Genomic DNA, 17,380 nt, shown 5'->3' with positions numbered 1-17,380 from the left:
CTCTGTACTCCAGCCTGGGTGACAGAGTGAGATCCCATCTCTAAAGAAATAAAATAAAAAATAATTAAGAGGCAGTTATACTGGAGTAGGGTAGGCCTCTGATTCTATATCACTGGTATTTTTATAAAACAAACACCATGGCCAGGCAAGGTGGTTCATGCCTGTAATCCCAGCACTTTAGGAGACTGAGGCAGGCGGATCATGAGGTCGGGAGTTCAAGACCAGCCTGGCCAAGATGGTGAAACCCCATCTCTACTAAAAAAACAAAAATTAGCCGGGTGTGGTGACAGGCACCTGTGGTCCCAGCTACTCGGTAGGCTGAGGCAGGATAATCACTTGAACACAGGAAGCAGAGGTTGCAGTGAGCCGAGATTGCACCACTGCACTCTAGCCTGAGCAATAGAGTGAGATTCTGTCTCAAAAATAATAATAATAATAAAATAAAATAAAAAACACCATGTGAAAAGACAGATAGGCACACAGAGAGGATGCCATGAGAAAGTTGAAGTTATGCTGCGACAAAGCAAGGAACTACTAGAATCTAGGAGAAGGGCCTGGCACAGATCCTACTACAGCCTCTTCAAAAGGAGCATAACCCTGCTGACACCTTGATCTTGGATTTCTAGCCTCCAGAACTGTCAGACAACATATATCTGTTGTTCTAAGCCACCTAGCTTGCGGCATTTTCTTATGGCAGCCGTGGCCAACTAGTACACTGTAACTTCAATCTTCAAATAAAAACCGATGATCCCCAAGCCAATATGGTTAGTTTAGACGTCTTTCCTGAGTTTCACAATCACATATACAATGGCTTCTTAGACATTTTCCATCTTTACAAGATATCTAAAAACTAAACATATTTAAAATGATACCAGTCATTGTAACTCTCCTGAGAAAATCTGCTCTATTTCTGAATTTGCTTTCCCTGTGAAGCGTACCATCTTCTTTAATACTTGCCTCCTTTGATTTACACATCTGATCAATCATCAGCACCTGTCAATTCTATCCTTTAACACCCTCTCATGATGGTTAATTTTATATGTCAACTTGGCTGGGCCACATGTCGAAATATTTGGTCAAACATCATTTTGGATGTTTCTGTGAGGGTGTTTTTGGATGAGATCAACATTTAAATCAGTGAACTTTGAGTAAAGCAGTTTGTACCCCATGATGTAGGTGGGTCTCATCAAATCAGCTGAGGGCCTGACTAGAACAAAAAGACTGACATGCCCCAAGCAAGAGAGAATTCTGCAGCAGATGGTTTTCAGACTTGAACTGTAACATTGGCTTTCCCCTGGGTCTCTTGCCTGTTGTTCTGCCTTACACATTTTAAACCTGCCAGCTTCTATCATCACTTGAGCCAATTCTATAAAACAAATCTGTGTGTGTGTGTGCATGCATGTATGTATACACACATCTTACTAGTTCTGTTTCTCAAACGAACTCTGACTAATACACCTCTTGTTGCTTTCAAGTCTCACTGTCACTGTATTAGTACAGGCCACCATCATCTCTTGTCAGGACTATGACAATATCCTCATAACCTCTATTTTCTTACGCTTTCCCTTTCCAACATGTTCTTTCTGCTTCTGTCAAAATGATCTTTCTGGCAGGGTGTGGTGGCTCATGCCTATAATCCCAGCACTCTGGGAGGTCAAGGCAGGCAGGTCACTTGAGGCCAGGAGTTCGAGACCAGCTTGGCCAACATGGTGAAACCCTGTCTCTACGAAAAATATAAAAATGAACTGGGCATGGTGGTGCAACCTGTAATCCCAGCTACTTGGGAGGCTGAGGCAGGAGAATCGCTTGAACCTGGGGGGTGGAGGTTGCAGTGAGCTGAGGTCATGCCATTGTACTCCAGCCTGGGCAAAAGAGTGAGACTCTGTCTCAGAAAAAAAAGATCTAAGAAACCTGAGTATGTGCATCAATTTCCAGTTTATAAACATTCACAGGCTTCCCACAGCTTTCAGGGTAAGACCCTTGGCATACCAGAAAAGAAAGCTCACAATCTGTCCCCTAGTATGTCTTCCGGCCTCTTCTCCAGCTACTCTTCCTTGCACATAAGGGAGCTAACTTTCAGAAGTTTTCTACTGACTTCTTCACCTTTTCAATGATAACTTCCTAGAAATCCATATTGCCATGCTGTATTCTAGTACTTACCTCTTGACAGAGGGACCTCAGTCATGACCAGTTTTCCTGGTTCTAATTATAAAGACTTTGCTAAATCACTTGATACTATCCTAACCCAGCTTTTTACATAATATTACTGTTTTTCTTCTGTTAAAATTATGTGGAGCCTGGTGTGCTGACTCACGTAATCCCAGCACAGGTGGGAGGATCATGAGGTCAAGAGATCGGGACCATCCTGGCCAACATGGTGAAACCTTGTCTCTACTAAAAACACAAAAATTAGCTGGGTGTGGTGGTGCACACCTGTAGTCCCAGCTACACGGGGGACTGAGGCAGGAGGATCGCTTGAACCCAGGAGGTGGAGGTTGCAGTGAGCTGAGATCACGCCACTGCACTCCAGCTAGGAGACAGAATGAGACTCCATTTCAAAAAAAAAAAAATAATAATAATAATAATAAATTATGTTATATGGGTTTTCTGGGTGTTAAAGTACAGTCAATTCCTGAAAATTTTTATTTATTTTAAAAGTATGAAGACTAAACTTAATGGTATGGATATTACTTTAGAAGATTAGCCATTGAGAGACACTGCTGTAAAAATGCTTGCCAATGACTGTTATAATAATTATACTTAAAAACACCTAAAAATTAACTCTGGTTACATAATGCCTAGGTTCAAATCTTGGTTCTACCTCTTACTATCATTGTGACCTTGGGCAGGTTACTTAACTTCTCTGTGCCTCAGTGCTGTCATTTTAAAATTAGATCGTAGTGCTTTCCCAATAGGGTTCTATGAGAATTAAATTGGTTCCTAAATATAAAATTCCTAGAACAGTTCTTGGTAAATAGCAAGTGCTATATGTTAGTTGTTGTTGTTATCATTTTCTTCTGACAGTGGCATAGGTAAACAACTTGGATTCTAATCTTGGTGCTAGTACTTCCTATTTGTGAGACCTTGGGCAAGCTCCTTAATTTCTACGAGCCTCCATTTTCTATCTGTAAAATGAGATAATAATATCACCTACCTCATAGAGATGTTGTGAGGATTAACTTAAAATATATAAGAGTCTTACAATCATGCTTGTCATATGGTTGATATTTTAGAGTGCTTGCAATTTTTACTACTGTTATCTTCAGTAATATATGGTCCATATTAATCACATTACCTTGTATCTTGTTCCGATTTTGTTTTGTTTTGATCTTAAGTTCTCTAAACCTCAGGTGACAAAGACTATGTGTGCTTTTTTACTCTTAAATTTTCAGTGTGAAGATACCTGATACCAATCAAATCACTTTCTTCTTTTGCCCTGTCTTCTTTAGAAAGCAAACCAACCAAACTAAACAACTCACCAACAACATACAATCACTCTTGCTAACCAATAAAATAACTTACTTGCTTACTTTATTTATTTATTTATTCTTTTTTTGAGCTGGAGTCTTGCTCTGTTGCCCAGGCTGGAGTGCCGCTTGGCTCACTGTAACCTCCGCCCCCCCAGTTTCAAGTGATCCTCTCACCTCAGCCTCCCAGACAGCTGGAATTATATGTGCTTGCCACCATGCCTGGCTAATTTTTATATGTTTTGTAGAGACAGGGTTTTACCATGTTGGCCAGGCTGATCTTGAACTCCTGACCTCAAGCAAACCTCCTGTCTTGGTCTCCCAAAATGCTGGGATTACAGGTATGAGCCACTGTGCCTGGCCTCAAAGAACTTACTTTGAAACTCTATGAACATGCCAGCATTTTGCACTTAGGTTCACAGCTGTGCAAAATGTCTTTCCCCATTTTATTCAACTTGCAAAAGTGCTGTCAATATCTCTTAGGATTTGAAATGTACAAGCCTCCAAAAAAGACTATTAATTGTTACTGTACTGTCAACAGACACGTGCCAACAAAATAACGGTGAGCCTCATCTCCCCATACCCATGTTTAACATTTCATCTCACCCTCTTCTTTCCTCCCCACTGCCTCATTCAGAATATGATATACTATGGTAAGAAAAGTAGGGAGAAAAACATTTTCTCAACAAAATATCATCTTGCATTATCAAAAATCCTGAATGCTCAATGTAGGGAGATACGAAATACAGATAGCATCATGAGAGAAATTTGGCACAAGTAACTAATACTATTGTAAATTTTCTATGAAATTTTACTTTATAATCCAAAAATAAATAACTGCCAATTCTTTTGCACCTTATGCATTTTTGTAAAAATTGGAAATATTTTCATACCTTTGTTGATATCAATGAGTTGTTTCTTTTTCTTCTGGCGTTCTAACTTTTCTTGCTCAGCTTTTTCTTTTGCAAGTTTTGCCCTCCTGGTCTTCTCTTCCATTTCTCTTCTCTTATTGTTTTCTCTCACTGCTTCCTATACACATAAACAAAGTTAAACAAAAATCTTTCCATTACTTATATAATGGAGAAGTTGCACAGCTTTAAAATTATATAAATATGCCAAGATGGGAAGGTATTACAGCAGCCTGAAGATGTATACATACACTTTTGAGAGAGACAATTAATTGTAAGATATCTCTTTTTGAAAAAAGATTTAGAAATAACTCAGTCTTAAATTGCCATTATCTAGGGTGCCAGAAAATTAAGGACATCAATGTTACAGATTTAATAATAAACATACTTTATCTATTATTAAAATATGAAATAGTTTGACACAAAAGAGAGGACTTAGTAAGTAAACATGATTCAGCAGGTATTTTACCCCTTTTATTGTGTACTTTTCTGTTATCTGCAAAATTGAGATAAAAAAAAAAAACTACCTCATAGGATTTTTTTGTGAGGAAAAATGGTATAAACATAAAGTGCTTAGAACAGATCCTGATATATGATAATCAAGGAATTTGTCTGATGGTGATGGTCATCCTGGTACCGGTGCTAACGATGACATCTAATCATGCAGGATATGAAACAATCAGCAGCATTATCACAGAAAAGAAATACCTTCAAATTTGACAGCTTTTTACATGCCAAAATATTTAGAAATGCTGAAACATATTTCAAGCTATTGTCTGTTTTATTTTGGATAGATTATTTGTGGAACTCAAGGGAATGAGTACATTCCAGTAATGGCATTAGAGAAAGCTGAATTAATGCGATCAGCTGGAATATCAACTTCCTTTGAGTTCAGATAAATCACGAATGCAGAGACATATTAACTACAAGTTCCTTCCATCAAGTTGCTGTGTTTTTTTTTTTCTATTATGATTGATTAACTATGCTTCATAGCACGTACAAACTATTTCACAAAAACTATTTTGTTCCGGATATCCTAAAGAAAAAGACTCAGTAACAAGAATATGTCTACAAGGCTTTGCCTGGAGGGGTTTACGTTGAAATAATTTTTTCTTTATGTAAAAGACACAGTAGTTTACAATAGCCTTAAAATCCCTTTCAAAATTCTCCTTACGTGTAAGAATTGATTTATTCCTACAAAATCTAAATGATTTTACTTTCACTGGTACCTCCTCTTTCTCCAGTGATTGTTTTTGTGCTCTTAGACTCCATAGCAATAGGCTAGGAGCACAGAAGTACCTGGCTGTTATAGACGAACTCAAAGACCACCACTTAAAATAAACTGGCATACAAGAATCATAATTTTAAAGCAGGGTTTCTCAACCTCAGCACTACTGCCACCTTGGGCTAGATAATTCTTTGTTAGAAGAGCTGTCCTATGCACTGTGGGATGTTTAGCAGCATCCCTGGCCTCTACCTGCCAGGTGCCAGTATCATCCTACTCCAGCTGTGACAACCAAAAATGTTTCCAGAAATTGCCAAATGTTACCTGGAGGAAAACCTTGCCCCAGGCTGAGAACTACTAATGTAAGGGATTTTATAAAGATAATTTATTCACAAAAAATTAGCGTCCATTCTGTTAAACCAACCTTCCTTTTACAGATGTGGAAACTGAATTCTAAATGAGTTTACGTACTTGCCTAAGGTCACACATTTATGTAATTACAAGGCTGGAAGGGAACCCTGGTTTAGTGTTTGTTTTATTGTACAAGGAAGAAAAGAAAATGTAGATGTAACATCAAAAGCACAAGCAACAACAAAAAATAGACAAAGAACCTTCATCAAAATGAAAAACTTTTGGTCGTCAACAAACACTGTCAAGGAAGTGAAGACACAACCCAGAATGGTAGGAAATATTTGCAAATCATATGTCTCATAAGAATATATAAAGAACACTTAAAACTTGACAATAAAAAGGCAAATCATCCAATTAAAATGGTCAAAGGGTTTGAACTGATATTTCTCCAAAGGAGATAAACATATAACCAATAATCACATGAAAAGATGCTCAACATCATTAATCACTGGGGCAATGCAAATCAAAACCACAATGAGGTACCACTTCACAGCCACTAGGAGGGCAATAATCTCAAAATAATAATTTAAAAAAAGATAATACCAAGTAAGGATGTGAAGAAATGGAAACTCCTGTGCATTGCTAGGGTAAATGTAAAACGGTGGCCATTTAGGAAAACAGTCTGTCAATCCTTCAAAATGCTAAACATAGAGTTATTCTATGATCCAACAATTCCACGTCTAGATACATACTACCCAAAAGAAAATAGATGTTCATGGAAAAACATGTACAAGAATGTTCCTAGTAGCATTATTCCTAATAGCCAAAAAGTAGAAACAACCCAAATGTCTATCAATCAATGAATAGATAAGCAAAATGTGATATATATCCATACAACTGAATATTATTCAACCATAAAAAGAAATACTGATACATGCTTAGTATCATACATGATACTAAAACATGTATAAACCTCAAAAACATCATGCTAAGTGAAGGAAGCCAAATACAGGTCACATATTGTATGATTCCATTTATTTGTAATGTCCGGAATAGGCAAATCCACAGAGACAGAAAGTACATTAGTGATTGTGAGAGGGTGAAAGAGTGGGTAATGAGAAGAAATTGACAATGAACATGGAGTTTCTTTTGTGGATGGTGAGGGGAAGGTGATGGAAGTGTTCTGGAATTAGATAGTGGTGATAGTTTCACAGCCTTATGAATATACTAAACACAAATGATTTCTTTTTTTTTTTTTTTTTTTTTTTTGAGATGGAGTCTTACTCTGTCACCCAGCCTGGAGTGCAGTGGCAGGATCTCGGCTTACTGCAACATCCGCCTCCCAGGTTCAAGCAATTCTTCTGCTTCAGCCTCCTGAATAACTGGGATCACAGGCACATGCCACCACACCTGGCTAATTTTTGTATTTTTAGTAGAGACAGGGTTTCACTATGTTGGTCAGGCTGCTCTTGAACTCCTGACCTCATGATCCACCTGCCTCAGCCTCCCAAAGTGCTGGGATAACAGGCGTGAGCCACTGTGCCCAGCCAAACCACTGAATTATATACACTACAATGGTGAATTTTATGGTATGTAAATTATCTCAATAGAAATTAATCACATTAATAAATAGATGTCTAAGAAAGACAGGATGGAAGTAAAATTGTAACTCAAGAAGAAAAAAAACGATGTAAAAAGGCATCACATATTCAGGCCCTGATACTAACAAGCTATATGATGTTTGGTAAGTAACATGAAAAGAGGCAAGTAGCAGAGGAGAAAAAGGAGGCTAATGCTTGAATATATTTTATTTTATTTTATTTATTTATTTTTTTTTGAGATGGAGTTTCACTCTTGTTACCCAGGCTGGAGTGCAATGGCGCGATCTCGGCTCACCGCAACCTCCGCCTCCTGGGTTCAGGCAATTCTCCTGCCTCAGCCTCCTGAGGAGCTGGGATTACAGGCATGCACAACCATGCCCAGCTAATTTTTTGTATTTTTAGTAGAGACGGGGTTTCACCAGGTTGGCCAGGCTGGTCTCAAGCTCCTGGCCTCAGGTGATCCACCCGCCTCGGCCTCCCAAAGTGCTGGGATTACAGGCTTGAGCCACCGCGCCCGGCCTGAATATATTTTATTAGTGGTCAAATCTCTGATTTGGTAAACAGTCACCAAGATCTGGGAGGACTATTGTATTATCAGTCTAATGGGTTGTTTAGATGCTAAGTGCTGCCATTAGGGATCCTCACTATAAAGATGGAGGGAAAAAAACAACCGGTTGCTTGCATTTGTACTTCTTTGTTCTGATAATAACAGCTACTCTTTAATGTAAATCTATTATGTATCCAGTATTTTAAACATATAACAGCTCGTCTTAAAAACATACTTTGGGATCTTTATAGAAAACCTGCAAAGTAGGTATTATTTGTTCCATTTTATACATGAAATTTAGGTTCAGGTAGGCTAAGTGACACACCCAAAGCTACACAGCTTAAGTAGCACAGCCACCTCGGATTTTTTGGCATTAGCATCTATGTTCATTTTCACTATCATGATGCCTACCAAATAGAGTTGCCAGATAAAATACAGGTTTCTCAGTTAAAGTTAAATTTCTGATAAACTGTGAATACTTCTGTTATAGAAGTATGTCTCATATAATATTTGGAACATATTAAAACAGGAAAAAATTAATGTAATATTTAGGATATATTGATACTAAAAAATTATTCACTATCTGAAATTCAACTTCAACTGGGAATCCTATAATTTCATTTGATAAACCTGGCCGTCTGATTCCCAAAACTATGCTGGTTTTCTATAAGCATCCTTTGATAGACTAAGATCATCTAATAAAGACAGTAGAAATGATTACAAAAACAAATGCCCAAATTGAAACCATATTTTGAGAACAGAAATGTTGATATAGATGATTGACAGGCATTATACTGTACATGAACTTGAATCATGCTATTTCTGTAGCATTCTCTATGCATTTATTATTTCTGGAAAATATGTTAAAAGTAAAACAAAAAAGCTTATATAAAAATCAAACTGATACAATTTGGGATAGAAGAAAATAAGGCAAGAGATTACATTTTTATTTGAGAGAGAGGCTTGCAACAGGCACCAGTAAAGCAACGTGAAGGTAGAACTAGTCAAAGCATAAAACAGAACAAGTAATAGGTCTATCAGTTTATATCTGAAATGTTTCAGGAATAGATTTAACTACAAAACAATCACAATTTGTAATGGTATGTGTAATCTTAAGGAGGCCAAAATAGAATAAAAAAAATCATTTCTGTGGTTTGGCATTATTGACAGTAAAGGAAAACATCTACAAAGGCATATGTTTTTCAAGCAACACAGACTAGAATAAGATTCTGGTCCTGATGTCACCCGTGCTGTTTTCATGAAAAGGCCTTATGCGGAAAAGAATAACATATTCCTCTTGGTGTTTTTTCTTGGCTCTGGCTTTAGGAAATTAGGGGTAGGATCTCAGAGAGAGAGATCCAAGATGGCTGATCACTAGCAGCTCGGGATTGCAGCTCCCACTGAAAGAGCAGAGAACGAGAGGACACCACACTTTCAGATCAATTTTTGTTGCTCACACACCAGGAGATTCCCAGCGGAGGAGCCCCGCGTGTCGCCAGCGTGACTCTTGAGGCCGGTGAGGCGGTTTTGCCGCTGCCTTGGTGCGGCAGTTCTTGGTGCAGTCAGAAAAGCACCGTCAATCTTAAAGCCGCTGTTTTGACCGGCACAGTGGGTTGCTCAGATTCTAGCGCCGGGAATCAACAAGTCGGACGTCCATTCAGAAACCCAACTATAAAGACGGTAATTATAAAGACCACAGATGGATAAATCTATAACGAAGGGAAGAAAACAGCCTAAAAAGGCTGAGAATACCCAAACTCAGAACGCCTCTCCCTCTACAGGGGATCACAGCTCCTCATCAGCAACGGAACAAGGCCTGATGGAGAAAGACTGTGTTCCATTAGCAGAAGCTGGCTTTAAAAAGTGGATGATAAGAAACTTCTGGGAATTAAAAGAACTTGTTCTAACCCAATGCAAAGAAACCAAGACCTTTGAAAAAAGGCTTGAAGAAATGTTAACAATAACACACAATTTAGAGAGGAATATAAGTGAATTAATGGAGCTGAAAAATACAACACGAGAATTTCGCGAACTATGCACAAGTCTTAACAGCCGAATTGATCAAGTAGAAGAAAAGATATCAGAGGTCGAAGACCAACTTCATGAAATAAAACAAAAAGACAAGATTAGAGAAAAAAGGATAAAAAAGAACGAGCAAAGTCTCCAAGAAATATGGGACTATGTGAAAGACCTAATCTACGTTTGATAGGTGTACCTGAATGTGACGAAGAGAATCAATCCAAGCTGGAAAATACGCTTCAGGATATTATTCAGGAAAACTTTCCCAACCTAGCAAGGCAGGACAATATTCAACTCCTGGAAATACAGAGAACACCACAAAAATATTCCTCAAGAAGACCAACCTCAAGGCACATAATCGCCAGATTCACCAGGGTTGAAATGAAAGAGAAAATACTGTGGGCAGCCAGAGAGAAAGGTCAGGTCACCCATAAAGGGAAGCCCATCAGACTCACAGCAGATCTCTCAGTAGAAACCCTACAAGCCAGAAGAGAGTGGGGGCCAATATTCAACATCCTTAAAGAAAAAAACTTTCAACCCAGAATTTTACATCCAGCCAAACTAAGCTTCATAAGCGAAGGAGAAATAAAATTTTTTGTGAACAAGCAAGCACTCAGAGATTTCATCACCACCAGGCCTGCTTTACAAGAGCTTCTGAAAGAACCACTACAAATAGAAAGGAACAACCAGTATCAGCCTTTCTAAAAAATACCAAAAAAATAAAGAACATCAACATAATTAAGAAATTGCATCAACTAATGGACAAAACAGCCAGCTAACATTAAATGACAGTATCAAACACACATATATTGTTATTAATTCTAAATTTAAATCGACTAAATCCCCCAATCCAAAGACACAGACAGGCAAAAAAAGCCAAGACCCATTGGTATGCTACATCCAGATCCATCTCACATGCAAGGATACATAAAGACTCAAAGGGATGGTGAAAAATTTACCAACCAAATGGAGAGCTAAAATAAATAAATAGAAAGCAGGAGCTGCAATTTTTGCTGATAAAATAGATTTCAAAGCAACAAAGATCAAAAGAAGCAAAGAAAGATATTACATAAAGATAAAAGGATTAATGTAACAAGAAGAGCTAAAGATCCTAAACATATATGCACCCAATACAGAAATACCCAGATATATAAGACTTACAAAGAGACTTGGACCCTTACACAATAATAGCGGGAGACTTTAACATTAATATTAGATAGATCAATGAGACAGAATGTTAACATCAATATCCAGGACTTGAACTCAGATCTGGAACAAGTAGACTTAATTAACATTCATAGAACTCTCCACTTTAAATACACAAAATATACACTCTTATTAGTACTACATCACACGTATTTACAGGTTTAAATGAAATATTGGTTGGCTGCTTGTTAATTATTTTCTTCCCTCATTTTTTTTTTTAATGTCTCTATTATTAAACACAATTACAGGCATACCCAGTTTTAGACTGCATTCTAGCCCGGGCAATAAAGCACCACCCCTGTTCTCTCTCCCTCTTCCTCTTCCTCTTTCTTCCTTTCCTTTATTCTTTTTCTTTTTTTTTTTTTTAATATTCTTTTTCTTCCTTTCAAAAAAAAAAAAGGAAATTAGGGGTAGGAAATACAAGGTTGTTTAATTCTCTTTCCTTAGGAAATAATTTTAAAAGAGAAGGGGAAATCTTAAAGATAGTTGCATATCCATAATCTTCAGTTTTCAAGACATTGTTTAACCCTCCAACAAATGTAAAAGCTGCTGAGGAAAATAATTATTTTGAGGGATGGGTTGTATTCTCATCATCCTAGTTCTTACAAAATAAAACTCAAATAATCAAAAGAACAAAAGCAGTAGGAGCAAATGTAAGGTCAGGTTAAGAAAATCCCCTAAATAATTGACTGTGATTAATATTTCTTTGTACTTGTCAAGCCTCACTAAACATTTTAAAACACTAACTCATGAGTACTTAAACATCATTCTCAAGTAAGCATTAATCATTACTTCTCAGGGTTGGAAATGCCAACTGATTAGATTCTGTCATTGTACAGGACAGTGTTCTGTTAAAAGGACGCTAATTGGAAAAGTGTTTTGGTAGTAACCTCATACAAGATAAGAAATATGTTTACAGAAAAAAAGTCTCAGTTTTCCTGGCATATCTATTTGTTAAGAGTCGGTAAAATGTACAAAAGGAGGAAAAGAGCAAAATATAATAAAAAATGTATGTAGAATTGACTACAAAATATTCACCAACCTAATTTTAAATCTCTGACTGAAATCTCTATTGCCTTATTGAAAAAAAAAGTGAATAAATTACAAATCTTATTTCCCTTGCTATGCATAATTACCAAACAAGACCTATGGACTAAAAATGTCATATGCTAAAAAAAAAAAAAAAAAAAAAAAAAAAAAATTCATGTAAATACTAAGATCTCTCATTTATTTCAATTAAGCTTTAAGAAATGGATGGAACTGATTCAGAAAATTCCAGGGAGCCCAGATGCCAGCCTCATTCAGATCAGGTCTACATGAAGCAAGCATCTTCCAACCTTGCCTTGATATTTGAAAACAAAACCACCACTACCACCACCAGCACCAACCTCGAAGCAAACAATTCCTTATTTCCATTGCCTCCAATGGCTTCCTATTCCAGAGCTGACTGCTAAAGTACTTTACAAGCACCGTGAGATCACTGAAAGCTGAAGGCATATTTCAGGGACAGAGAAATAAAACAATTAGTAGTAAGTATCCTGGAGTCAGAAAAATCTGGTTTCAAATCAAAGCTCCATCACTTATCCTAAAAACTGTGTGACCTTGAACAAGTTAGTTCATCTCTTTGAGCTTTAGTTTCCACATCTGCAGAATAAAGATACTACTTAAATCACAGGATTGTTAAACAGATTAAGTGAAATAATGCTTACGTTAAAAAACACTTAAGACAAGCCTGGTACAGAGGAAATGCTCATTATATGGTAGCTGTGATTATTATGTATAACAGGAACATCTAAAAGTTTGAACAGTAAGAATTCAGTCCTTGACAGAAAAATGACCACATCTGTTTTTAATGACTTATTTTGCAAACCCCTTCTCTCCTTTTTTTGGGAAGTTATGAGGACACAGTCTACGACTGGAAATATACCAACCTGATCTACCCTCATAACTATATTGAATATGACTTTCAACTGTACCATATTATTGGCATCTAAGGTAATTCTACAATTCCATATATATCACTATAACTTGGCACTCATGAAGAGAAAAAAAAATTGGAATGTATTCATTTTCTCTTTTGAGTTTTGGATCATTCTGCTTACCCACGTGAATACAGTTGGCAAGACTTTCAGTTCATTACAGTATCAGAAGTTGTATGATAGTACAGTCACATAACCATAAACGTATGTAAATTAGAAATGTCCTGGTGAACAAATTGGTAACTCTGGCACCAGAGGAATACTGTGATCACACTGAGGAGTATTTATTCATTCATCAGGGATGTTGGAAGGATTTGAAAATGATGCTGAGAGAAATGATTTGGCAACAATATAAAGAAACCTGGTATCTTTATATTGAAAATCTTTTTACACACTATGAGTCACTGAGATAGTATTTATAATGAAAACTCAACAAAATAGGGGAAATTCCACATTTTTTTAAGAGATAGGGTCTCCCTCTGTCGCCCAGGCTGTAGTGCAGTGGTTCAATCTTACCTCACTGCAACCTTGAATTCCTAGGCTCAAGAGATCCTCTTGCCTCAACCTCTCAAGTTGCTGGGACTACAGGTGTGAGTCGCCATGCCTGGCAAAGTTTCTTTCTTTTTTTTCTTTTTGTACATATTGAGCCTAGTATGTTGCCCAGGCTGGTCTTGAAGTCAAGCAATCCTCCAGCCTTGGTCTCCCAAAGTGCTGGGATTACAGGCTTGCACCATCAAGCCCAGCTAATATATATATTTTTTGAGACATAGTCTTGCTCTGTTGCCCATGCTGGAGTGCAGTGGTGCCATCTCGGCTCACTGCAACCTCTGCCTCCTGGGTTCGAGTGATTTTTCAGTCTCAGCCTCCCGAGTACCTGGGATTACAGGCGTGTGACATCATGCCCAGCTAATTTTTGTATTTGTAGAGACGGGGTTTCACCATGTAGTCCAGGCTGGTCTCAAACTCCTGACCTCAAGTGATCCTCCTGCCTCAGCCTCCCAAAGTGCTGGGATTACAGGCATGCACCACTTCACCCAGCCACACTCAGCTAATTTTAAAATATTTTTCACATTTTTAATCTTGAATTCTCTGAGTAATTAATGCTTTATTAGCTTTATTTCGGACTGTGCTTTTAGAGTTTGTGGTTTTTTTTTGAATTTTCTGGGTTTTTTTGCTATACACTGAAGACTTTTTAAATTGTTTCTTTCAGTCACCTCTTTTAAAAATAAAATATAGGCGAGTGGATCCCCTGAGGTGGAGAGTTCGAGACTAGCTTGACAAACATGGAGAAACCCTGTCTCTACTAAAAATACAAAATTAGCTGGGTGTGGTGGCGCATGCCTGTAATCCCAGTTACTCAGGAAGCTGAGGCAGGAGAACTGTTTGAACCTGGGAAGTGGAGGCTGTGGTGAGCTGAGATTGCACTACTGCACTCCAGTCTGGGCAACAAGATCAAAACTCCGTCGCAAAAACAAAACAAAACAACAACAACGAAAAAACACTTAAAATTTATATTGAAGAACCCCTGACCAGAATACCATCCATTTCCATATTTCCTAGAGAAATATTATTCTAATTTTATGCATCTTGATAAGATTTTTTAAAAATTTCTGACCTCTAATTTTATGCCCAGAGTAAAAATAATGGGAAAGTGGCCTCTTTATATTGTTCATTTTAAGTCGGGATCCATAATCCAAACTTTCTAAGTAAAACAGCATGTTGTAATGAACGCAGGATGGCCTTGATGGGCTGGGAGATCTAGTTTAAATCCAAGCTTCTCTAGAGACTATAGTGCTTTATGCTCTTGGGTCATTTACTTAACTGAGCTAACCCTCTTTTCCCGATCTGTGAAATACAGTCACGCATCTCATAATGACATTTAGACAACAGACGGGACCATATACACAACAGCAGTCCTGTAAGATTATAACAGAACTGATAAATAACTTTTACCTAGTGAGGTCATGGCCATCATAATGTCATAGCACCACACATTACTCATGCACTTATGGTGAAGCTGGTATAAACAAACTTACTGTGTTACCAGTCCTATAAAAGTATAGTGCATATAATGACGTACAATACACAGTACTTGATACCGATAACAAACGACTATGTTACTGGTTTACGTATTTGCTATACTATACTTTCTACCATTTAGAGTGTACACCTACTTATAACAAGTTAACTATAAAATGGCCTCGGGCGGGTCCTTCAGGTGCTCCAGAAGAAGGCACTGTTATCACACGACATGACAACTCCATGTGTGTTACCGCCCCTGAAGATCTTCCAGTGGGATAAGACATGGAGATGGAAGAAGTGATATTGATGATCCTGACCCTGTGTAGTCCTAGGATAATCTGTGTGCTTGTGTCTGAAGAGAGCAATTTCCAATTTTCTCAGCTGCATTCATGCTAAGTGCCCTAATACAGGTATTCCATTTTCATCTTTTATATAGTATTTTTATTGTTCCTCTTCCGTTTAGATATACAAGTACTTGCCATGTGTTACATACTGTATTCGGTACAGTAACATGCCGCACAGTTTTGTAGTCAAGGAACAATAGGCTATATTGCATGATCTGAATGTGTAGTGGGCCCTAGCATCTAGGTTTGTGTAAGTACACTCTATCATATTCATACAACAATGAAATCACCTAACAATGCATTTCTCAGACTGTATCCCTGTCATTAAGCACTTTGCAGTGTTCGTTTGCAGTTTAATGAGGAATCACATATAAAGCTATTAATCACAGTGCCTGGCACATAAAACATGTTCCATAAATGGTGGTGGTTATTATTCTATTATCCCACATCCGGGCAATACAAAGGTCCTATGCATTTCAGGGTCTGTACACCATTTCCTTCAACCTAGGAGTATGTCCACATATGTGCATGCATACTGGGGAGAAGGAAAAATTCTTTTGATATGAAAATTGTGCAACATCAGGTAAAAATCTGAAGAAACAAAACACCTACACACTCTCTTAGCTACCAACTTTGAACAGATAAGAAGACTTGTCTTTCTGTGCCATGAGAAAAAAGATAGTGGTAGAATGAACAACAGGAGGTTCTGGGGGAAAATTCTTGGTGTTAGGATGTCATATTTGACAAATCTAAGAAATAATAAAGATCATAGACTAATTTGCTATTTTGACTAACAAAGATATTCATTCATCATTTTACTCAAGTTTCAACATGCCTCACAGGACTGGAGCAAAAACTGAGGGATGGAGCCTCCTGGAGAAAGGTAGTGAATTTGGGGGAGAATTGCTGTTTTCTTTTTGTTTTTTTCAACATCTCTAGTTCTGTCACTTCACTGAGAAAATAAAGCACACAGTCTAAGTTCAAGTGATTCGGAAATTAGGAGTTTAATTTTATTTCCTTAGTGAACATTTGTCTTAGAATGAGGGATTCACTTAGTCTGTCTGCCTCAATGTTTATGGAAGGACCAGGAGAGAATTAGCCCACACTTGGTTCCCTACCCCAGGCCTTGTTAAGCATTTTTGTACTTTTCCCATCTTTATTAATAGGAAGCTGTTAGCTGTGCTGGAACATCATTACTGAGGGATTTCAAATAGGAGATAAGATGAAAGGCAGAAACTTTTTGCTTGTTGGTGGGGTTCTCATTTCATTCCAGTCATAACAGGAGGAAAAATAGGAAGCAATGGACAGGGTGTCCAGACCAGTGAACTAGGGTCACAGCAGCAGTTTCCTTTCCCTGTCCCAAAGATGTCCTAAACATGACAATGAAAAAGGAAAGGCAATTCTACATGCAACAACTTTTCATCATTTTACCAAAAATTTTTTTCTTTTTAAAAATTCTCCTTCCTTCTCTTTTCCTCTACTTCATATAGTTAACATATTCTGTGCTTGAATTGTTTTGGCTACTAGTAACACTTTTTTTTTTTTTTTTTTTTTTTTTGAGATGGAGTTTCGCTTTTATTGCCCAGGCTGGAGTGTAATGGCACGATCTTGGCTCACTGAAACCGCCGCCTCCCAGTTTCAAGCAATTCTCCTGCCTCAGCCTCCCAAGTAGCTGGGATTACAAGCCTGCACCACCACACTGGGCTTATTT

General features: G+C 37.7%; 1 protein-coding gene across 9 annotated transcripts in view; it reads right to left on the bottom strand.

Moving 5' to 3' along the window:
- The window catches only part of DIAPH2 (diaphanous related formin 2), a 916,386-nt gene that overhangs the window by 204,690 nt on the left and 694,316 nt on the right, over window positions 1-17,380 (bottom strand). For all 9 annotated transcript variants that reach the window (XM_032257749.1, XM_032257747.1, XM_032257748.1 and 6 more), the window contains one exon: window positions 4,361-4,496. In XM_032257749.1, the coding sequence (XP_032113640.1) occupies window positions 4,361-4,496 (136 nt within the window). The remainder of the gene's footprint in view (window positions 1-4,360; window positions 4,497-17,380) is intronic.

This window comes from Sapajus apella, unplaced genomic scaffold (assembly GCF_009761245.1).
Source record: "Sapajus apella isolate SASKATOON/1434 unplaced genomic scaffold, GSC_monkey_1.0 scaffold98, whole genome shotgun sequence".
Classification (NCBI taxonomy): Eukaryota; Metazoa; Chordata; class Mammalia; order Primates; family Cebidae; genus Sapajus; species Sapajus apella.
This window is presented reverse-complemented; position numbering and strand designations above follow the sequence as displayed.